The 23,713-nt window shown below is 43.5% G+C and overlaps 1 protein-coding gene across 1 annotated transcript in view; it reads left to right on the top strand.

The window, feature by feature from the left end:
• SDC2 (syndecan 2) overlaps positions 1-23,713 on the top strand; it is a 128,671-nt gene that overhangs the window by 95,362 nt on the left and 9,596 nt on the right. The window contains exons 2-3 of the mRNA XM_040261033.1: positions 13,899-14,010; positions 21,842-21,978. Of these exons, the coding sequence (XP_040116967.1) occupies positions 13,899-14,010; positions 21,842-21,978 (249 nt within the window). The remainder of the gene's footprint in view (positions 1-13,898; positions 14,011-21,841; positions 21,979-23,713) is intronic.

Raw genomic sequence — 23,713 nt, 5'->3', positions numbered from 1 at the left:
TAATTTAGACACTGTTTCATGTTAGCAAAGTCTCGAGAAATTGATTATGGTTTCTTCACATGGGGTTGTTTTCTTAAAAGCCATGCAAGGGGAAAGAATCAATATTAGAGCTTTCTGAGTGGCAGCTTTATACAGAGCCCCCCCCCCCCCCGCCCCCGGCGCGATTGATTACAGCTGTTTTTGTAAAGGATTTAAAAAGAACAATCTGTATTAAAAACCTACTTCTTTGCTATGAGCTTGAACAGTTCCAAGCGGGTTTCCATGGGGGCTGCGCTGCAGTGTGACCACTTGAAGGGCTTGTGGCCGCACCGGCGAGCCAGGGCAGTCGGATGAGAAAAGGCTATTAGGTGAGGGGGTGTCGGAGTGCATGCCAAAGAGGTTACCGTGGCAGCTGCAATCATTCAGCCGAATTCCTCAGGCTCCAAAGCAGGAGAGGCAAGAAGCAAGTGACTTTTCTACCAGTGGTGTGTAAAGCAGCCGGAAAAGAGAGATGAAAGTCAGTCTCTGTTCCAAAGCATTGGCCAAAGGCAGGGATGTTCAGGCCAAGTAAGGAGGCATAGAAATGGATAGCCCCCAGTTTCCACACCCCCAACTGCTGCCTGGGAGGCCAGTGAGGAGTGGACGCATCTTCCGTGGGCCTCTTACACCGAGCACCAGAAGTGAGCTCTAATCAGGCTGCCCACTGCTGTTGTCCCAGTTAAATAATAAACTCCACTCTGTGGGCAGAGGCGCTGTGTGGCGGCAGGGTGCCTGGAGCAGTCACATCTATCCAAAACTGGTCCCATTTTGAATGGCTGTGACAGGAACAAAGTGAGAGACCGGGAATGTGGGCTGGGCTCCCAAGTCTTTACTTCTCAGTAAGACCTGTGCTCTTTCGGAAATGAAGATGTAACAAGCAGCCCTGGGTGGCTGTCATCTGAGAAGGTGGGGCATTTTACATAGACCTTGCCATGGGTTGCTTTGCAGAAGGCATTTGTAGGCCTAGGGTGGCCCATTAATTTGGGAAGAAGTCAAAATCCTGGGGAATGTGGGAATTTTTAGAAAATATTGTTACATTTAGTACCCATGAGTGCTAAATCACCCCATAGGCCTTTGGTATGGCTTGCTTTAGAACTGATGGAATCAGTTGGTAAGCAGCCTTTGTTACTGGATCTACTTGGGGAAAAAAATTCCTTGAGATGATCTGATATGTTTTTGACTCCCAGTGATTAATATTTGCTTTTCTTTATCTCCTGTATTTTTAGAAAATGAAGTGCTATTTCTCTTATGAAATGTGCTTATGAATGTGTGTTCCAACTGAGACTTTTAATTATCACTAGGGAATTACCATGAATCGGCCTCACTTGGATGCAAAAAATAATAATGATGGGCTCTTTTCAAAAAAATATATTCTCGAAAGCATTTCTTAAATATTATTTTTTAATGGCACATGTAATTTTACCATCTTGCAGCCTCCCCTTTTCCCTTCATCTTCCATACCCTTGTATCGTAAGAGTATAGGATTCCATCAGCAGGATGTTGGAATGTCTCCATAGATGCTGATCAGAAAGACAGAAGGCAGCGCTGGGTGGTGGGGATTAGGTTACCTTTTGGATTTTTGAAGCTTTTTCCCCACATGTTAGTTTGAATAGCCAATGAAGTGTTTATCATTGTTGGGAAAAAATATGACTGTCCACACAGCTTCTTTCCTCTTCCTTTGGTAAGATTGTAAATATTACCTTCAGATAAATAACTCATAAACAACACTCGACAACACCAACATGAGTGCTTTCTCAATGCATTCGCATACGAGATGGCACAGGTCACGTGACTATAAACGTACTCCCTGTGAAACAGGTGCTTTTGTCTGGGAGCTCAGGTTTCATTTCTTGTGGAATTTTATACAGGATCCACAGTGGATTTCGTAATCAGTCTCTAATACCTTTAAATCTTTGCCTGCTTCCTTTGTTAAGGAAATCATTTCTTTAAAGGCTGCTTGGCCTTCCTTGTTAATTGGTTGAAGAGTTTGGTCAGGAACAGTTGGTTTCTACAACAAAAAGAAATACAGGGCCAGGGGCTATGAGTCTTGAGCAGAGTCAGGATGTTTTTCTGGGAGATAATCAAGAATGTGATTACCTTCAGCTCCCAATACAGCCACCACTGTGACTTGGCACTTGGTATTAAAAATCCACCCTTCAGAATAGTTTGACTTCAGTTTTGAAATCTGTGGTCTCATCACCTTTGGAGGTATCTCCTTCTGTCTAGCTTTGTTCCTTTTATTTAGATAAGCGCCGTCACGTTTTCAGTCTTCCAGGGTAAGGAAGTAGTCACGTGTCATTTTCTTCATCGCAAAAGTCTCCTAGATCAGGTAGTCACCTTGGCAACACAAGGCTTTCTAGAATCAGCAAAAGGAGAGAGAGAACAAGAGGCTCTCCTTACAAACAGACAACATCGATGTAACAGAGTGAAGTGAAATGAAACTCGCTCCGTCATTTCCGACTCTTTGCGACCCTATGGACCGTGCAGTCCATGGAATTCTCCAGGCCAGAATACTGGAGTGAGTAGCCTTTCCCTTCTCCAGGGGATCTTCCCAACCCAGGGATCGAACCCAGGTCCCCTGCCTTGAAGGCGATTCTTTACCAGCTGAGCCACCAGGGAAGCCCAAGAATAGCGAAGTGGGTAGCCTATCCCTTCTCCAGTGGATCTTCCTGACCCAGGAATTGAACCAGGGGTCTCCTGCATTGCAGGCAAATTCTTTACCAACTGAGCAATCAGGGAATGTAACAGAATGTGCCCTGAAAACCGGGAGCAACTGAAAACATCTTCAGGGCTCACTGGCACATCAGCCCTGGAGTGTGTCCAGGGCACAGTGCTTCCAGGTCAGATAGTGGCCACTGCAGGTGGGGACTAGACAGGAAGGAAGATTGTTGACTGGGGTACCAACAACCACACCTTGACATGAAGCGTCTTCCCTGCTTTAAATAAGCCAGAAGCAAAGTGTAACGAATGAGGTGGATGATGAGACCCAGGGCATTTTAGAGCCTAGAATCTTGTGATTAAATATCCACTCTACTAGACCTTTTGCTTTATGGCTTTAGATAAACTGGATCAGGAGTGACCAAAGCACTGTGGTGTGATTCTGTGGTACTATCCGGAAGTGTGCACTTTTTTTTTTTTTTTAATGTTTGTCACTTATATACCTGTATACTTCCATGATGCTTTCTTTAGGCTCTTTCTACATGTATGCAGCTGTCTGTTTAAATATATTAGCTGTTAAAAGTACTGTTGATGTTTGGAAGCTGGTTCCTGGCCGTTTCCATTGTTTGTGGCTTCAGTTCAGTTCAGTTCAGTTCAGTTCAGTTCAGTTGCTCAGTCGTGTCCAACTCTTTGCGACCCCATGAATCGCAGCACGCCAGGCCTCCCTGTTCATCGCCATCTCCCAGAGTTCGCTCAGATTCATGTCCATCGAGTCCCTGATGCCATCCAGCCATCTCATCCTCGGTCGTCCCTTTCTCCTCCTGCCCCCACTCCCTCCCAGCATCAAAGTCTTTTCCAATAAGTCAACTCTTCTCATGAGGTGGCCGAAGTACTGGAGCTTCAGCTTTAGCATCAGTCCTTCCAAAGAAATCCCAGGGTTGATCTCCTTCAGAATGGACTGGTTGGATCTCCTTGCAGTCCAAGGGACTCTCAAGAGTCTTCTCTAACACCACAGTTCAAAAGCATCAATTCTTCAGCGCTCAGCTTTCTTCATGGTCCAACTCTCACATCCATACATGACCACAGGAAAAACCATAGCCTTGACTAGACGGACCTTAGTCGGCAAAGTAATGTCTCTGCTTTTGAATATGCTATCTAGGTTGGTCATAACTTTTCTTCCAAGGAGTAAACGTCTTTTAATTTCATGGCTGCAGTCACCATCTGCAGTGATTTTGGAGCCCAAAAAAATAAAGTCTGACACTGTTTCCTGTTTCCCCATCTATTTCCCATGAAGTGATGGGACCGGATGCCATGATCTTCGTTTTCTGAATGTTGAGCTTTAAGCCAACTTTTTTGCTCTCCTCTTTTACTTTCATCAAGAGGCTTTTTAGCTCCTCTTCACTTTCTGCCATAAGGGTGGTGTCATCTGCATTTGTGGCTTTAGCAGCGTATATATGTTGGGAAAGTATAACAGTAATTAGGAACAAGATCATTCACAAGCCACCAGCCTCACCAATTAACTCTTCATTTTTCTATTGATTTGAGATTTTTAGAGTTGTAATATTAGAAAATATTAAAGCAATATATACTTTTTAAATACAGTGTGTTGTCCAAACATTTTTCCTCATTGTTCTGTGGAATATGATTTTTAATGGCTATGTTGAGAAAATTAATGTATGATACGTAATTGACATAGCTATCCTTCTGTAGTTGTATTTACATTGTCTCAGTGGTTTTGCCTTAATTCAGTAGTAAACATTCCACCTTGCCTTCTTTTTAGAATATTTCCTTAGGATAATTCCTGAGAGTAGAAATATCTGATCAGATGGTAGAAAAGATTTTATATCTTCTTAAAACATTGCCAGTGTGCTTCCCAAAGGGCTCATGCCCATTTCTGTAAGTCGGCATCTTTCACATAGAGCTCCTCTTTACAGGCCTGAAGCAAAGTGTCCGTATCAATGTTCAATCTCAGCGCTAGCTTAGACCTGAAATAGGCTCAGTTGGAAATTCCATCCACCAACTGCCCCTCATGTCTTGAGAGCAAGTTTATTCTCCAGCATTAGTTGGAGCCTGGCAGGGTGTGGTCTGCCCTTTGGACCTGAGGTCTTTCCCATTTTCCTGTCCCATCGGCATCCTGGGACACTCTTGTCAGCTCCCGTACAGTGTAGAGAATATATGTGGCTGTGCCTCGGGGCTTAAAATTGTAGCAGTTGAAAAGCCTTTAGAGTGAATTATTAAATCTAAACCAGAGCCTTTTGGCTTCCTGTGCTTGACTTGGAGTCTGTTCCATTATGGTAGTTTTTACAAAACACTTCTGAATGAGAAATACATTCCAAATCTCTTTTTCCCCCACCTCTCCTGCCAAACACCACCAGGAAACAGAATCTGGTTACTTCAGTTAGAATATATTAATCCTGACCCTCTCCAGCCCTTGGGACTTTTCAGGTTAGGCCCTCATGGCTTCTATTTTTACTCTAGTCTAAACTGTGGTCATATGGATGGCAAAATAAATACTAGAATATTTTAGTTCGGGAGGGAGAGAGGCAGCAGTGCTTATAATAACACGGCAGCAAACCTCTCTCTTCTCTCTGCTTGATATTCCAAAAAAGGAAGAAAGCGCCACTCAGAGCACATCTGTAAGTCATGAACATTTTCCTTTTGTGTGTCATGCATATTCAACATAACCCCCCTCCCTGCACGGCCCAGGCATTGCATTAATATCCATTGCTCCGTAAGATCCCTAGTTTTGGTGCTGACAAATTTAATTCAAGACCCAGGTAACTTCCCTTCTCTCTCTGGACCAAGAATCCAAACCCTTTATCATAAAGAGAAGTGCAAAGTGGTAGTGTGTTCTGCTCTTGTCCCCCACTGCCCACCCTCCTGCCCTTTGGACCTGAGGTCTTTCCCATTTTACATCCATGTCCCTGAAGAGGAAGACTGGTTTTGTTTACATTTGAAAAGACCCTGATGCTGGGAAAGATTGAAGGCAGAAGAAGGGGATGACAGAGGATGAGATGGATGATATCACTGACTCAATGGACATGAGTTTGAGTGAACTCCGGGAGTTGGTTATGGACAGGGAGGCCTGGCATGCTGCAGTCTATGGGGTCGTAAAGAGTCAGACACGGCTGAGCTACTGAACTGAACTGAATCCTAGGAAGAAAATTAAAAAAAAAAAAAAAGGATTGAATTTCACAATATAGATATTTCAAAACTCAAAAGTTACAAAAGGACATAAAGTGAAAACGCTCTCCAGGTGAGAGATTTTGCGTTTAGTTAGTTGACCTTGTAATTTTCTCTAGGTGACAAAGCATAAAGTATGTCAAGAATTTAGGTGCAAGGCTTAGATTTCTTTCAGCTCAGTTTAGTCGATGTGTTTTCTTCGTGAGATGGTGACCTATAGAGACTGAGGGCTGTGCAACAGGGGGCTTTGTAGAGTCATATGGCTGTGATACGATTATTGGCAAGGGAGCAGATTCTTGCATATTGGCAAGGAAGTGTCTGTAATCAGGGCTGTTTGTTGTTACCAAGGCTTAGTTTAAAGAGAAATGGGACCGAGGCCCTGAATCCTGCCTGTTCTATGTTGTAATGCTTGGGGGTGGGGGCGGGGATGCAGAGGAGAATTGCATCCTTCAGTTAAATAAGCCTTCTGGGTCCTCCTGTTTGAGATATTGGTTTAAATTTACCCACCAAACCATTTACTGAGCCAGGACCATACTGTAGACTCAATAGACAAACCCTATAGGAAGAAAAATAATGTTGAAGCAGCTACTCCAATGTACCTATGGTGAGACATCTTTTGTGACAAGGATATGGATTCTGTTGAATCATTAATATACATTGAGATGAGCCAAGTAATCCTTTGGTCAGATTTTTTTTGCTATTGTTTTTCTTAACATGCTGATTATTGGGCTGAGCACTTTATTAGAGAAAGATTTTGTTTGTGCTTTGTTGGCTAGAAAATCGAAGTGCTTTGACCCACATTCTGTTCTTTTTTTAAACAAAGAAGAAAATTTCGGCTGTGAAGTACACTAACTCAGTGTTACTTTTTGAAACACTTTTCAGCCATTCCGATGTACTCCAGAGACTAGTGTTGTGCCCAGCTCCTTGGAGGCATTCTTAATGAGTTGGCGAATTCTTCTAAAGTCATCCTTATCTTTCTGTTAGTCCTCCTCACAATATAAGGCTAAATTCCAGATTCCCCTTTTCATAAGGAGACCAGGTAAGAGTTCATGGATTGAGTTTTCCCCGATGTGTTTTAACCAGGTAACTTGTTTCAAATATGTGGTTATTTTCTTTCACCCAGTGGTTTTAAGCTTGCTTTCAGCCTTTCAGAAAAATGCGATCTCTCTTATTTGTTGAACCTTTACCCATATGCTGGCTCTAAAGCAGTAGGAGATACAGAAAACACCAGACCTGCTCCTGGTTCCTCAGCCTCTTCAAGTAATGTACATTCTAAGGGGTGAGGTAAGATTATCGCATCCAACAGGAAAATCTGCCATGACTAGTAAATTCTGAATGAGTGGTTCAGACCTGCAGGATTGTAAGTAGTTACTTGTAGGAATTCTATCATCTCTCATGCTTTGGTTTGTTTCAAAAGGTTCATGGAACTAGTTGAATTCTTTCACAGTCGCTAATGATTTGACTCTCTTAGAGTTTATTTTTTGATGTAACATTTTTATGAGCAGCCCAGGCATCTTTTTGCTTCATACTTCACACCCAAATGTGATTCTGCCTTCATAAACCTGATATTTTTCTTTCCAGAATTGGGTTTATTCTCCTAATAGACACAAGTAAATAATTTATACTAAATTCCCACTTAATGGAAACGCATGCTGAAGTGTTTCTTAAAGTTAGAGACTAGCTTTTTATGCAATTAAGGACCAGTGTAGGTGTTTGAAGCAGGTCTGAGCTTAAAGACCTTTCTTACGGATTTCTTAAGTAGGAATTTAAGAATCTGCTTTCATGTGTGACCTCAGCTTTTGTATGAGTTACACACAGGATGGTAGAATAAGTCTAGGCCATTGTTAGCAGAGCATTTTATGTAAACAAGTCCTTAGAATAAGTGCTTGGTAAATACAGTAGCACTTGCCTGTAAGTATATAATGCAGTCGTATCTCACACATGTTCAGGGACCACAGTTGGACCACAGTATGCTTCCCAACAGTAAACATAGGTTTCTTTCCTTCCATTACATCTTTGATTTGGACGGGACACCTAACAGAGATGAAGGTGTCACTAAAAATGACTGAGTGACAGTTGGCATCCTTCACAGGGGCAGTGTACAGCATGTTAGGCAGAGAAGAAATTGTTAAGCTAGAATTCTAACTTTTCACACAGATTTTTCCCTATCTCTAATGCCAAAAACACTAGTTCTGAAAGATGTTAAATAGATTTTCAGGGCATGTGGGGAGAATTTCCATGGCCAAAGTTTGAAAGTGTTGGATCAAGCAGAGTTCAACAAGACTCTTGTATTACAGTTCTTCTCAGGGCCTTTATTATGATTACGTGTGAATTACAAGGCGGGGTGGTAGGGGGTGGGTAGTGGGCAGGCCCAGCAAGGCCAACACTCTCAGTGAGTAGACACTTTGAAACCCTGACTTGAATCCTTATTCCCCACTTCTGAGCTGTCTGTCTTTGGACAAGCCTCAGTTCCTTGGTCTGCAGTGGAGATTGTTGAGATGATTAGATTTGCCAGTGCTTATAAAACACTTAACACAGAATGCCTGGCACATAATAAACACTTAGCAGTTAGCTACAGTTAATCCTTGTGAACCCCAGGCTAACTAGCTCTGATAGCTTTGTGTTGTGGGGCATTATAGTTCAATAGCAAGAGCCCAGAATTTAGGTGGCAAATGTTTTGTGCTCCAGTTTGACCACCAACTAGACTGGATGATTTTTAAGTGACTTTATCACTGTGGTGTCCTGTGTCTTCACTTTTGAAAGAAATAGGTCATCTGGATGCCTATAATGTCCAGTCAAGCTCTAAGATTATATGTTCCCATGGGCTCTACCTAAGCCAGAGTTGGCAAGTTCATCTTAAGGGCAAGTATATCATCCCTGTGGGACTATGGAGGAGAAAATTTTAATTATTATTTCATTTACAGTGTGTGTTCAACTAGTAATAAAATAGATTATTAAGTCATCTCTGGAAAAATAAGCTAGAGTTACAGCCAATGTCGTGCTTTGTAATCACCATGAAAATAAATAAGCATTTGAATCTTTGAGGCCAAGTCAGGACTGAATGTGCCTTTATGCTGAAACTAAGAAACATCCAGGTGCTTGTTTTCTATGAGGTGATTCAGAGTGTCATAACAGGCCGCACAAACACTTAACTTTTACGTCTGAAGGCCAATTTTCTGAAGGTTGGGTTTGGGGTGGTGGTATCCATAAATAGGCTTTCTACTTTCTGACTTTGCTATCAGCCTAAGTTTCCACCGTGTGTGCGTGCAAGCTAAATCACTGCAGTTGTGTCCAGCTCTTTGCAACCCCTACGCACTGTAGCCCACCTGGCTCCTCTGTCCACGGGATTCTCCAGGCAAGAATACTGGGGTGGGGTGCCATGCCCTCCTCCAGGGGATCTTCTCGAACCAGGGATCCAACCCACATCTCCTCCAGCTCCTGCATTGCAGGTGGATTCTTTACCACTGAGCCACCAGGCAAGCCCCAGTTTCCACCATAAGGTGAATTTAACACCTACTGCTTTGAGCTTTAATTATCTTGACCACTGTTTATTGGTTGCACTAGTTTAAGGCATTTAGAGGACATCCATCTAGTAGATAAAGCAGTGTATCTTTTAAGGAAGACCTCGGATTTCTAAATAACAGCTTTCCACCCCGGCAGTTGGAAACATGAGATTTGCCGGATGTAAGCTTTACCTCATAATTAAAAAAACCAGCAAGTAGATGTATTCAGTTGCCATCTCACACATTTTCTTTGCTGAGACAATGGGAAGATTTGTGATATTTCTTATTTTGAGATTAGTGCACTTGGGGTCTTCTGTGCACCAAATCAGCGTTTTCTCTGTTCATTTTTATTACAGACATCATATATGTTTGGGCTGAGCTGTTTTGTCAGAATATTGGTTTCATCATCTTCAAGTGCGCGAGCCCCTCAATTTTCTGTCCTTGGAGGAGTTTATTTCCTCTTAGAGGTTTTGTATAAAGTAAATTGATGTCACCAGGTCTGAGTGGAGATTTTTTGTTGTCTTTGATTTGTGTGTGTGTGCGTGTGTGTGTCATGGAACCTGGGGTTTGGGTGGAGGAAGTGGCAGTAACCGACTGGAAATGCAAGTGAGGTCATGTAGTGGAAGAATGTCTTTCAAGGCCAAGGAGTTTTTATTTTATCCAGTGGGAGATAGGGAGTCAAGAAAGGGTTTTTTATATTAGCAGGGGACCAAGGTGGTCATGTTTAAGAATGGTCCCTCGGCAGATGATGGATTCAAAGACAAAGCCCTGAGGGGTGGCTGAGGAAGGAAGCCTTTGTAACGGTCCAGGCCCAGCGTGGCACGGTTGCTGCAGTTTGAAGGGCAGGGAGGAAGCGATAGAGTTGGGAGACAAAGGCAGATTTTACCAGCCTTCAGGCATTACCTCCTCTGTGGAGGTAACTCGGGGCTCGGTTTCCACAGCTGAACCTCCGTTCTGTCCTGCGGTTGCTTTTCCTCCTCATTGTACCTTGTTGCTTTCCACATCTTCCCTCTGCTCTCGCACAGCATGTCTCGCGTCAGCTGAGGGGAGAAAGGTCTAAAAGACCAGCTTTGTTTTTCTTCCAGCTTGTACTCTGAGCCCTGTTAGCCAACAGTATTGACGCTGCCCCTTGGTCATGGCCAGTCCCCAGTGAAACAAATTCGATAGGAAATCCTGCCATCGAGCTGGGCCTCTGCACGTTTCCTCTCCATTGGTTTCCTTCATCCAGGGGCTCTGTCTCATCGAACGCAAGACTGTTCTGCGTGTCTTGGGGTTTTCTGCTTAGTGAGGCAAATCACAGTTGGCTGGTGTAGAAGCCGTAGTCTGAAGTCACCCCTTTTCTTGGCTTTTGGAAAGATGCGTGTCTTGCCCCCAGGGGATGTGAGTGCAGAATTCATTTCCCTTTCTGGGCATGTTAACTGCAGAAATCCTTTCCGCACAGAGTGTGGAGTCTTCACCAAAGGAATTGTCATGTTTGCAAAGATTTTTTTTTGTTTAGAAGAAAAGACAATGGAGGTTTTCTTTGAGCATTATCTGCTACCATGGGAAAAGAAGCCTGCTTATATGAGATCAGACTATGGAAGGGTGTGTGTGTGTGTGTGTGTGTGTGCACGCGCATATGCTAAGCTGCTTTAGTTGTATCTGACTCTTTGCAACCCTATCGACTGTACCCACCAGGCTTCTCTGTCCATGAGGTTCTCCAGGCAAGAATACTGGAGTGGGTTGCCATGCCCTCCTCCAGGGGATCTTCTCAACCCAGGGATCAAATGTGCAGCTCCTGAGACTCCTGCATTGGACTTTTTTTACTGCTGAGCCACCAGTGAAGCTCTCTGTGGAAGGACAGATATTGACAATTCCTCTTAGGTGCTTGGTGCCCCTGGCGTCAGAGGAGGAGATAACTTTTAGTGTGATGTCATAATTATCTGTACCACATCAGACAATGGAGGAACAAATCCTTTTAGCTGCCCTCTAGCATGTTAAACATCCCATCAGCCCCAGGACTGCCCTGGAGCCTCGCAGAGCCTGAGGGGCTGAGGGGGTACCAGCTTCTTTAGATGCCTCCTGAGCCCAAGTCTTGTAGCAATTCAGGTCCCACAGCCTCCTCCTAAGGAGCTGGTTGTCATAGAGAAGTGAGTTGCTTGTCAAGCCAGCCTGTGTGGTTGAGTTGTGAGGTGGCCACAGTCCTCTGGGAGACGTGTTTTGGCCCATCTGCCTGTGTGTGTGACAGACGTGCCCATCTAGCAACTGGGTCACCTAATGAATAGACTTGCAGTTTACAAGTAGGGATTAAATATTTCGTGTGGCCCGTGCCACCTCCAACTTCTTTGACAGAGCCAAGAGGAAAAAATCATTCAGTGTTGAAAAAAGGCAAACAGGTGTCTGCTTTTAAGTTCAAGGTTGCGCAAATAGGTCCCTGTCCACGTGTACAGTTTGGGACTGATGGCCTCCGAGGCTTGGGATGGAAAGATATCAACTGGAGGAGTCCCCCAGGACTCGTGACATGTGTTAACTCTGAAGCCTGAGTCAAAGGCCAGTTTGTTTTAGGTAATCGCAGTCAGCAAATATTTATTGAATGCCCATGCCTTCCGAGAGGGCCAGAGAACTTAGGTCATTGAGGCCCTGCCTTCTCCAAGTGTGCTCTGCTGAGGGGCCACAGGAAAACGCACACCAGACAATCAACAATAACACCGAGCCTTTGTCTTCAATTGTTCACAGGCTAAAAAGCCAAAATAGTAGTTTCTAACAAGGGGACATGGAAGGTCTGAAAAAACAGAGCCTGTTTTGTAGACTGGACTTGAGAGAAAGAATGAAAGGGCTCTGCCAGTGGAGTTCATAGGACAAAGTTTAGTACACGCAGGTCAGCAAAGGGCCCAAGCGCTGTTTGCTGAGCACCTGCTGCCCACCAGATGGTGTGATTGTGGGGGGTTGGGTGAACTGAGGACGTATGAAGCACAGTCCTTGCCCTCGTAGGAGCTAAGACACTGCCAGGGTCAGTGACGCCAATGGTGGTGCTGTGGAACCCACGGCTCCTGATATTGTAGGTTCACGAGCTTTGGGAAGCCCGGCCTGGACTGGTGAAAGCCTTGGAGACTGCTATCATGAAGCATGGCCTCAGAGGGCAGAGTTAAGCTCTGACTGTTCTAGGAAAATTCTAGCACACTCTTGTCTCAGGGTGGTTATTCAGTGCCTGCCGGCCAGGCCCCTGGGAAACCAGGGCCTCATTAAGGTGTCAGTTCTCAGAATGTGTCGATGTGGCCGCTTAAGCAAAGCGGGCATCCATACCCTCACGGTAGTTGTCACTGAGGCCTGGAGGACACCGGCTTGGGTTTAGGACACTTCGGTCTCTCCAATCAGCTGTCAAAACCCAAAAGAAGAAAGTGGTGCCGTGATGGGGTGGCCCCGGCGTCCTTCTTGGAAGGTTCCAGTCCAGTGACAGCTGGAGCAGAACAAGGCTTTATTTTATCAATAAAAGGAAATCTAATGAAAGCCACTGTAATGAGGGAAACATTTTTTTGTCATTCCTGTTAAAAACAAACATTCCATTTGATTTTTTAAAAAATAGGACAATAATGAGTGCTGCCTTTTTCCAAACGCAAGGGTTTTTTAGAGGCTTACAGGCTGCTATATTTGTTTCTGGGCTGTCATGAAATACTGGTGGTAAAATATCAATTTACTGAAGCCATTTAAGAAAAATTATACATCTACTCAGCCTCCACTTCATGCGAATGACTCTCTTGACAGGATTAGGTTGAATTTTAATACTAAAACTCTTACTGAAGAGCTAAGAAGCTGTGGAACTGGTCAACTTGGTGAATGATCCCTTTCCCTATTCAGTGTGTGATTTGCTGTTACCCAGTGCCAGGAATATAAAAAGAATGCGCTCATGTGGGTTTATCTGCATTTGTCATTAAGGCTCCACTAAGCCTGTGGGCCCCAGATGCGGCTCGCGGTGGGCTTGCCCTGGTCCACAGCCTCGCGGGCCCTGCTCCTGGTGGGGTGTGGTGCTGGCCTCTGCACGGCCCCCGAGAGCTCCTGGCCACGCTGGTGCCTCTCTGAGTGTGGCCAGGCCTGTAAATGTCCAAGGGACCTTGACACATCCCTGGGAGATGATTTTTCCCAAGCACCCTAATACACCCCCAAGGAAGTCTTAAATGAGTTGACTGTCTTGCAGCTTTTCCAGTCAAGGAGCCTCACGGTGACTTTGGGAAAGCAGATGGCTCCAGCTAGCACTGGGGCCACCGGCCCTCAGGCAGCTTTAGTGGGAAGTGAGGAAATAAGCCCGTGATAGGTGCTTCTGAGGCATCTTCTGAGGATCCACTGGGTTAGGTTTCCCTCAGGAGCATTGTCTGTGGTCAGCCCTTGACGTCATGCGACTTGTCAGGGTGTGCCGAGGAAAGGTAGGGACAAAAATCGGTTTAAAGGAACAGGAAAGAGGGACAAGTAGTCACTGAGGTATAAGCCTGAACAGTGCGATGAATGAATAAACTCATTTCCTAATTTCTCACCATCCTGACCCCCCTCTCTCTCCTTTCTCAGCGGGCAGAGCTGACATCTGATAAAGACATGTACCTCGACAACAGCTCCATTGAAGAAGCTTCAGGAGTATATCCTATTGACGATGATGACTATGCTTCTGCATCAGGCTCGGGTAAGGCTAGCTACATCCACACTCATCTCTGTTCTCTGTGTTTGTGTATGCATGTGCACACACACACACTCTTACACACACATACACTCACACTCTATTGGAACGTGCTTCAGGGAAGCAAGCAGGAGGCATAACTGTTAAGGGCAAGCTCTGTGGAGTCACAGTGCCTGGGTGTGAATTCTAGCTCCCAGCTACTTGAGCTGTGAGATCTTGGAAACATATTTAATTTGGCTGAACCTCAGTTTCCTCATTTATAGAATGGAAGATGATAATAATCCCTCCCACATAGGGTTGTCATGCATCTTAAGGGGTTGATACACCTGTAACTCTTAGAGCTTGCTGCTTGGCGTGTGGTCAGAGTTCTGTCAATATTATCAGAGTGATGTCATGAAAACCACCCTCAAATACTAGTTTCATAAAACTGCCAACCCTACCTTAAAGCTTATAGATGAGACCAAGAAGAGTTATGCTTTCTTACTACTAGTGTGTTGCTCAGAAGTAGGAGGGAGAATGCAATAGCCAAGTAAAATGATTGTACGCTGATATCTTCAACTCCTGTGGTGTATCAGTTATCTATTACTTCAGTAATGCCTTGTAACAAACCATCCCAAAGTGTAGTGGCTAAAAGCAACAGTCATTTTGTTTAGCTCCTTATTGTTCAGGGTGGCAGTTTAGGTGGCCTGACTGGGCTCTTTCCCATGTCAGTGGTCAGCTGGAGGTTGAGTGTGCTCATCTTGCTGGGCTCTGTCTTATCTGTGGGTAGCCGGGCAGACGTGGCTCTGGTCACTGTGGGCTCTCTTTCTCCAGAAGGCCAGCCATGTGTCCACAGGGAGGAGACAGAGATCCCAAGATAGCAAGTAGGAGTGTGCAAAGGCTCTTGAAGTCAAGGCTTAGAATGGGCACAATTTCACTACCATGTTTGATAGGTCAAAGCCAGTCATAGGCCCAACCCAGACTCTGCTTCCTAGTGAAGGGAGCTGAAGGGTTGTCACAGTGCAGAGGAAAACACTACAAGGAAGAGAAAGGATTTGATCATTTTGCAATCAATTTCCCATACCTGGGACATATTTCACCTGTGCCAGGACTGGCTCCCAGGAAACTGAGAAAGAGGAGGAGCTTGTGCATGTATTAATGATCAGATCAGGAAGGTGAGGTCAGCAGCATACTAGGCAAGTCTTATCCAGGATCTTCCTTGATTTGAGTTTCATTTTACATTCAACATTTGGTAAAAGTCTGTGTAGTCAAAGCTATGTTTTTTCCAGTAGTCATGTACAGATGTGAGTGTTAGACCATAAAGAAGGCTGAGCATCAAAGAACTGCTACTTTCAAACCATGGTGCTGAAGACTCTTGGGAGTCCCTTGGATAGCAAGGAGATCAAACAAGTCAATTGTAAAGAAAATCAACCCTGAATATTGATGCTGAAGCTGAAGTTCCAGTACTTTGGCCACCTGATGTGAAGAGCCGATTCATTGGAAAAGACCCTGATGCTGGGAAAGATTGAGGGCAGGAGGAGAAGGGGATGACAGAGGATGAGATGGTTGGGTTGGTCCATTGGACCGACTCAATGGACATGAGTTTGAGCAAACTCTGGGAGATAGTGAAGGACAGGGAAGCCTGGTGTGCTGCTGTGCATGGGATCGCAAAGAGTCAGACATGAGTTAGCAACTGAACAAATGCTGAATGTAGATGTCTCACAATCAGATCAGCGTGGGCTTCAGAATAACCCAGAGCAAATTAAAATTGTGTCTTTGGGAGAGATCTAGCTATATAAGAATGAGTATCTTAGGTTGGAAAATGGCAAGTCTGAGAAAGACAAGAAGGGTTGTGGCCGACCTAGTTAACAGTGAGCTTACAATGCAGTCCTCTTGTAAAAATAGCCCTAGTTATTCTGGGGAGGGTGATATATATCACACACGCAGGATGAGTGTGAAAAGTTGTTCTCTGTAGCCCACAACTCTATTAATATTGTTCACTCATGGCACCTCTTCTTTTTGTTAACACCTCAAAAGTGCTTTGTAACTGTCTTCTTCAAAATGTCTCAGGAAATATACCTATACATACGTTTTTGGTTCTCATTTCACAGATCTTAGAATCTGAGAGTTGTTAGAGACTTGTAGAGGATGTCCAAGGTATTTTTCTGATTTCTGCTAAGATTGTCCTTAAATTTAATACAAAGAATGCAGCTCCAGTCCTAATCCTCTGGAAGCCCACCCGTGTCCCCCATCCAGGTGGAAGGGGATTGAAGTGATAGTTTGAAATCCTGAACCACTCATCAGACAGATCGAGCTCTGACTTAAATGTGAGCCCACATTGCTTCTGCCTTGGCTGCAACCTTGGGCAGATCATTGCTGCAAAGAAGTGTATCGTTCTGGATTTTGGAAACCTCCTTGCACTATACTGGGGATGTTGATTTTCAGCTTAAAGGTAGCAGAAGCTATAACTAAAATTTGTAAAGCCCTTTACTTATTACTTATTTACTGCATGTCAGACACTGTTCCTAGTCTTATAACATCCTAATAAAGACAGATTCTGTTACCTCTGTTTTTCACATGAAAAAATCTAAGGCCGGAGGAGATTGAATAGCTTGCCTCAGATCATACTGTCTGAAGGAAATGGAGCTGGGATAGGGGCCAGGGAGCCGGGCTTGAGAGTGTGTCCTCTTCACTCCTTTGCTCTACTGCCTCCTTGTGTCCTGAAACTCCACTCTAGAATGAGGAGACCCTGCCTCGGCGATGCACGGTCCCTGGTGGAAACTGGGATCTCCTGGGTTTTGGCCAGTGTTCCCTCTGTTCTCAGTCCTGTCATGGTGTTCAGTAGAGGAGCACAGGGCCTGCAGGAATGTCCCAAGACCCAGAGGGTACCTCTCAGGGGAGAAGATATATCATCCTCTTACTATATATATGGACTCAGGGGTGGGCATTGACAGACATGAAAACTTCAACCATCGACTTAAACGTTTCATGGACATTCACTGTGTGCCAGATGCTTGACCATATTCTTTGGACACACAGAGATGAAAAACTAGGTCTCTGTACTCAAGGAACCAAGAGTCAGATGAGAAAAATGTAGAAATGAGAAAAAATATAATTGTTACACCATGTCATGGATGACATAGCATAAGAAGGTGCTATACAACAAAAGTGTAAGAGTTAAATGCAGAGTTCTGGATAAAGGTGGCGGATTGAAGGTATATAACCTTCCAATACCCAGGTAAACTGCCCGTAAACGAATTGGGCCTAAACTCATGAAGACAAATGGAACAGTATAGGAGCCAAAGGCCACAATGGTTTGAAAGCTGGGAAGCAGATGGGCTTGTAGTAACAGACTTGGCAGACATGAGAAAGCTGAGTTAGTCAGCTGTGGGGTGTGGACGGGGGCAGGGATGGGAGAGCAAAGAAGCAAACTAATTTACACGGCAGAGTCCCCCCAGGGCCCCTGAATTCACGCCGCTATATGGAGGGTGAAGATGGTACTAAACTCAGGATGACTGACTGAAAGTTTATGAACCAAGTAGATTTCCCACCTGAAACTATCACAACATTGTTAAGCAACTATACTTCAATACACAATAAAAAGTTAGAAAAAAGAAAGTAAGTGGAGTCCCTAATTCCTTCCCATCAGAATGCAGCAAAGGGATTGATGCTCCTGCTCTGAGAAGAAAACTGGAGGTTTGTTATCTGGAGAGGAAAAACAGAGGGGTCTTTGGACTAGAAATATATCAGGCACATTTGGGGATGGGGGCCCCACATTGAAAACAGGGAGAGCAAGTTCTTAGATTAATGCTTAGGTTAATGCAGAGATTTTTCCCAGTTGTCTTCTCCCAGTCAGTTCCCAGAACTTGGCCTTCACCCTCTCTAGGGACTTGAACCAACTCAAAGGAAATAATTCTAAAATACTGACATTGGCATTTAACGGACTTCTTCTGTGTGCTCAGAGTTTCTAGTCAGCTGCTCAACGTTTCCCTCTTAAATATGAGAAGACAACCAAGGCTCCCTGGACATTTATAGGAGAGCTGTAAACGTCTGAAAGATCAAGACCTTCCTATACCTCCAAATTGGAAGAGAACAGAAATTCACACTGAGAACTTAGAGAAAAACTTATTAAATTTGGAGAGATAAGGTGCTTTAATGTTGAAACAAGAAGAGGATACTATAAAAAAAGAATATTGTGAGAGTGCAAGAGTCCTTGGAGAGTGAAACTGTCATGTCAGAAATGAACAACTCATTAGGAGATGAGATGATATGCAGATATTTATTCAACTCATTCAACAAGTATTTAATAATGACCTATAACATGGGGAAATAGACACCATTCTAGGTGCTAGGGACACTTTAGTAAATAAAATCTAACGATGCTTTCTCTGATGGTGGAATAATCTTATTTATTCCTTCCTATATTCTCTATTTCCCAATTTCATCTGTGAAAAAAATGCATTATTTTTTTTAAAAGATGTATTTCTTCAGGAAGTAGAAGAAAATGTTTTTTTTTTTTTTTTTAAAGAAGAGACTCAGTGAACAATGGAAGCACATGAAAATAGTTCCATGATGGAGAAAGAGGGGATGACACTGATTTTAGGAATGAGAGTTTAAGCAGGAGAGTTTCCAAGGTGGAAACAGGCTTTGGGCTCAAGGCTAAGCTGTTTCAGGCACAGAGGACAGTGAGAGCTGAAAGTCAGGGGTGAAGGGGATGTGATCAATGGGGTCCCCAGATTTCTGGTTTGGGCAAGAGGGTCAATCTTTTTAATAAAGATGGTAAATGCAGTGGAAGAGCCACCTGAGGTGGGTCATTCATCTAATTTAAGAAGTGCTAACTTGAGAGAATTTTCTACTTTACAGAATCTCTTCTTTCACAACAAATTCTCCAAACTCCTAATTTGGCGGTTTGTATTTGTAACTATTGTAAGCCAAGAGTCTTGAAAACCCTTAATTGAAAAATTTTCATTTCTCACTGAATTTTTTTTCCTAAGAAGCAAATCAGTCATATTATGTATAAAATTTCGATGGAAAATCAGGGAAGCTGATATGAGAGAGTAGTGTATTTGGACCCATCATTATTAATGACTTACATTTACGTAACATTTTATGTACACAGAAGGCTTTCAAATAAATATATATAATGTTTGCACCTCTGAGAATTAGTGGTTGTTATCCCCCATTTTACTGATGAAGAAACAAACTCAAGCATTATTTGTCCAAGGTCACAGAGATAATAAATGCCAGAACAAGTACTAAGTTTGTTTAATGCCAAATCCCATATTTATTTCAATATACTCTTCACCATTTTTTTTTTCTGAATAATGAGTGTACATGCTGGAGGAAATCAATATATTAAAATATTTAAAATGAGTCATATTCATAGCTTTGCACTTTTCCTAGTATCTTACCTCATATTTTTTGAACTGCTTGTTATTTTAACATGATTCCATGCGGAGTCTGGGGCTATTCATCATTTTTTCCTGTCTGAGGAAGCAGGTTAATTTGAGTTACAGACTATGAATTTTTTGAATTGTTACAAGTTTGACAAATGATCAACTTAAAAAGAATGTTGTATTTGAATGTGAACAGTTCTCAAATGTTATTTTTGTAAAAAGGCAAAATGAACAAACAAAAAGACATAGTGCCCAGGTGGAAGTCAGTGGTTAGTCCTTACCGAACAGATACTGGGCCAGTGCCTGGAGGTGTTGGGATTTTGTTAGACACTCTTGTGGGGAGCCAATCAAATGCAGTCCCTCAGCCATAGGAAGCTTGTGATAAATGCAGTCTTAGGGTAAGAAAGGTGGTGCTAAATAAGCAGGTGATGAAGACTCTAATGTGGAAGGAAGGCCTTCTCCAAGGAATGACATTTGTGCTAACGTCTAGAGGTGAGGTTTAGAAATTAACTAGGCAAAGACTTCTGGCCAAAGATCAGGGGACCACAGCTGGAGTCTAGGGGATAACAGGATAAATGATGCTGAAGGAAACTGAAAGAAAGGTAGGCCAGGACCGGACTACACAAGAAGAGGCAGCGGCGTTTCATATTCACCTTGAGAGCAGTGGAGTGCCTCTGGTACAGTTTTAAACAGGAGAGTGATGGGGTTGCTGCCTGTCTGTGCACAGAGGACCGGAAGGAAATGAAGAAGGGCGGTATAGTGATGATGGGAAGACTGGACGGGGGTGGAAGCCCGGGAACCCTAGGAAGGTGTTAAGAGTGGAGACGTAAAAAGAAGGTAAAATCCATAGAACTGCATATGGATTCAATGTGGTGGTGAGGAAGAGGGGAGGGAGCCACAACTGTGATTTACAGGAACGGAGGGTTCCACTCGCTGCCAGATAACATGAGGAGAAAAGACTGCATTTGTAGAGAGACAGGCAGGGAAATCATGAGTTCTAGTTTTTTTAAATTTTATTGACATATAGTTGATTTACAATATCGTATTCATTTCTGCTGCACGACAGTGATTCAGTTGTGTATATTTTTTCAATATTCTTTTCCATTATGGTTTATCACAGGATATTGAATATAGCTCCCTGTGTTATGCAATATGACTTTGTTGTTTATCCATTCTATGTATGATAATTTGCGTCTGTTAATCCCAAACTTCCAATCCTTCCCTCCTTACCTCCTCTCCCCTGGCAACCACAGGTCTGTTTCATGAGTTCTGTTTTGAACGTGACCGAGATGTATTTACTACCTTTGAGTCATTCAAGTGAAAATGCCAAGTAGGCTGGTGGATATGTAGGTCTAAATTTTGGAGGAGTGGTAGAAGGGAACCACTTGGGTTAGCTTGGGTTTCATTTGTATTTAGATGTAACAGAAGCCATGGGTGAGAGAGAAAGTGTAGAGTAAGGTGCAGCCTAGGGCTCAGCCTTAAGGAACTTTTCATATTTTGTGTCCAGGTAGAAGACAGTGAATCTGCAAAGGAGACTTAGAAATAGCCAGAGAGGTGAGGGGAAAGCCAGGAAGTCAAAGTCATAGAAACCCAAAGGTAGTGCATCAGAAAGGAGGTGAGGACCGCTCTGGAAAATGCCACTGGATACGGTGCATGAAGGGGAATGGTGACCTTAAGAAAACAGTGCCAGCAGTGTGGTGACAGGGAACATTCGACTAGGGGAAGCAGAACAGAAAGTGGAATAGGTGATGTGGGAAGGAGCTGGTGAGTCGGCACAACCCCACTGAGAAAGTCTGGCTATAAACGGGGGAGCAAGTGCAGCAGCTCACTCACATACAGGGTTGGTGTTCCCTTTTCGTGGTTGTTGTGATGGAAAATGGAAAATATAGCATGTTTCAGCATCGAAGGGAAACAATCTCTTGAGGAGGAGAGACCGAACACACAAGCAAAAGGAGGGCTACTTGAGGGTCTTCTCTGGTGGTCCAGCAGTTAAGAATCCACCTTGCAACGCAAGGGACATCGGTTCGATCCCTGATTGGGGAACTAAGACCGCACGTGCCATGGAGCTGCTAAACCCATGCACTGCAACCAGAGAGCCCAGATGCGGCAACTGCTGAGCCCACAGGCCACTACTGGAGAGTCTGTGTGCCACAATGAAACATCCCTCATGCCACAACTAAGATCTGATGCAGCCAAATAAATAAATTGTTTTTAAAAGGGCTACTCAAGAACATTCAGGATAATAATAATATAGAAAAAAATGCCAGACTCCCCACAGATCCACTTTGAAGTCACTTCTTCAAACTCTGAAGACTGCAAGAAGGTTTATGCTGAGTTCCTGAGGAGCAGATATTGTGAAAAAACATGGCTCTGTCATCGTCAACTTTAGACCACGTAGCCTGATACTGTAGAATCCTGTGTTGTGACTCGTGTGCTTAGCTCATCTTTGCTTATTCTTCCAGGAGCTGATGAGGATGGAGAGAGTCCAGAGCTGACCACGTCTCGGCCCATTCCAAAGATACCATTCACTAGTACTGCTCCGAGAGTGGAAACCACAACGCTGAGCAAGATACAAGACAAGATCCCTGCTCAGACAAAGGTGTGTTTTATTTTGCATCACGTCATCAGGTTATGGTCAACGTGCCTTTTAAAAAAATTGTACAGAATGTTCCTTTTAAGAGGCACCTTTTAAAACTGTGTAAGGACAACTGGTCTTTTCATTATATTGTAAATGGCTCCTCCTTATTCTTCATGATTGTTTTGACATTTGCCACCTACTGCTTTTTTTGTTGTTGTTAAATAGGCTTTGTTTTTCAAAGCAGTTTTAGGTTCACAGCAGAACTGAATGGGAAGCACAGAGAGTTCCTGTATACCACCTGCCCCCACACATGTTCAACTGCCCCCCCCCCCACTATCAACATCCTGTGACATCAGTTCAGTGGCTCAGTTGTGTCCAACTCTTTGCGACCCCATGGACTGCAGCATGCCAGGCTTCCCTGTCCATCACCAACTCCTGGAGCTTACTCAAACTCATGTCCATCACGTCAGTGATGCCATCCAACCATCTCATCCTCTGTCGGCCCCTTCTCCTCCCGCCTTTGATCTTTCCCAGCATCAGGGTCTTTTCCAATGAGTTGGTTCTTCACATCAGATGGCCGAAGTATTGGAGTTTCAGCTTTAGCATCAGTCCTTCCAATGAACATTCAGGACTAATTTCCATTAGGATAGACTGGTTGGATCTCCTTGCAGTCCAAGGGACTCTCAAGAGTCTTCTCCAACACCACAGCTCAAAAGCATCAATTCTTCAGTGCTCAGCTTTCTTTACAGTCCAACTCTCACATCTATACACGACTATTGGAAAAACCATAGCTTTGACTAGATGGACCTTTGTTGGTAAAATAATGTCTCTGCTTTTTAATATGCTGTCTAGTTTTGTCATAGCTTTTCTTCCAAGGAGCAAGAATCTACATTGGCTGGTCATAATCTCCTAGAGTCCAGAGTTTAATTTAGAGTTTGCTCACTGTGATGTATTACCTTGTATGGGTTCTGACACATTTCTAATGGGCGTGTATCCACCATTAGTGTAGCCAACAGAATAACTGCACTGTCCTAAAAGTCCTCTATCCCCTACATGTTTGTTCCTCCTGCCCTCCCAGCCCCTGGAAACCACTGATTTCTTTTTACTGTCTCCGTAGTTTGTGCCTTTCCAAAATGTTGCATAGTTAGAATCATGTAGTATGTAGTCTTTTCCAATTGGCTTCTTTCAGTTAGTAATATGCATTTACAGTTCCGCCATGTCTTTTCATAGCCTAATGGCTAATTCTACCCATTATTTTTATCACCCGGGCCTAGGTTATAAACAAATCTTTTTTACAGGGTGCTTCTTCTTAAGGAACTCACAGCCCAGTTAGGAAGCAAAACCTTTTCAGTTTATGTGAAGTACATTAGGAAAATTTGTTTTTATTTCATAAAGAATTGGTTGTGAGTTAAAACCATTGTAAACTTTACATCTGCTGAAATAGGTTGTGGACTAAGAAGACTCCAGGTACTAATCTCAGTAAATATTTTCCCAAAGTCTTTTCAGGCCCACCACCAGTGGTATGTAAACTTCAGCTCTTCCAATGATAATGATGAATGTGGGTACATATCTATATTCATTTTGAGAGCTGTCTTATTAAGAAATAAGATCTTTGGCCTTAAAACAGAGCAAAGGTTTCTAATGGAAACTAGGGGACTGGTGATTTTGGCTTTATTAGCATGGTATTGCAATTAGCTGACCAGCTACTACTAGGTAAGCTTCTTACGTTGGAAAATGCATGCTACAGTCTGAAGAA

Source organism: Oryx dammah, unplaced genomic scaffold (assembly GCF_014754425.2).
Source record: "Oryx dammah isolate SB20612 unplaced genomic scaffold, SCBI_Odam_1.1 HiC_scaffold_19, whole genome shotgun sequence".
Classification (NCBI taxonomy): Eukaryota; Metazoa; Chordata; class Mammalia; order Artiodactyla; family Bovidae; genus Oryx; species Oryx dammah.
Note: the sequence above shows the minus strand (reverse complement) of the source record. Positions and strands in the feature narration are given on the sequence as shown.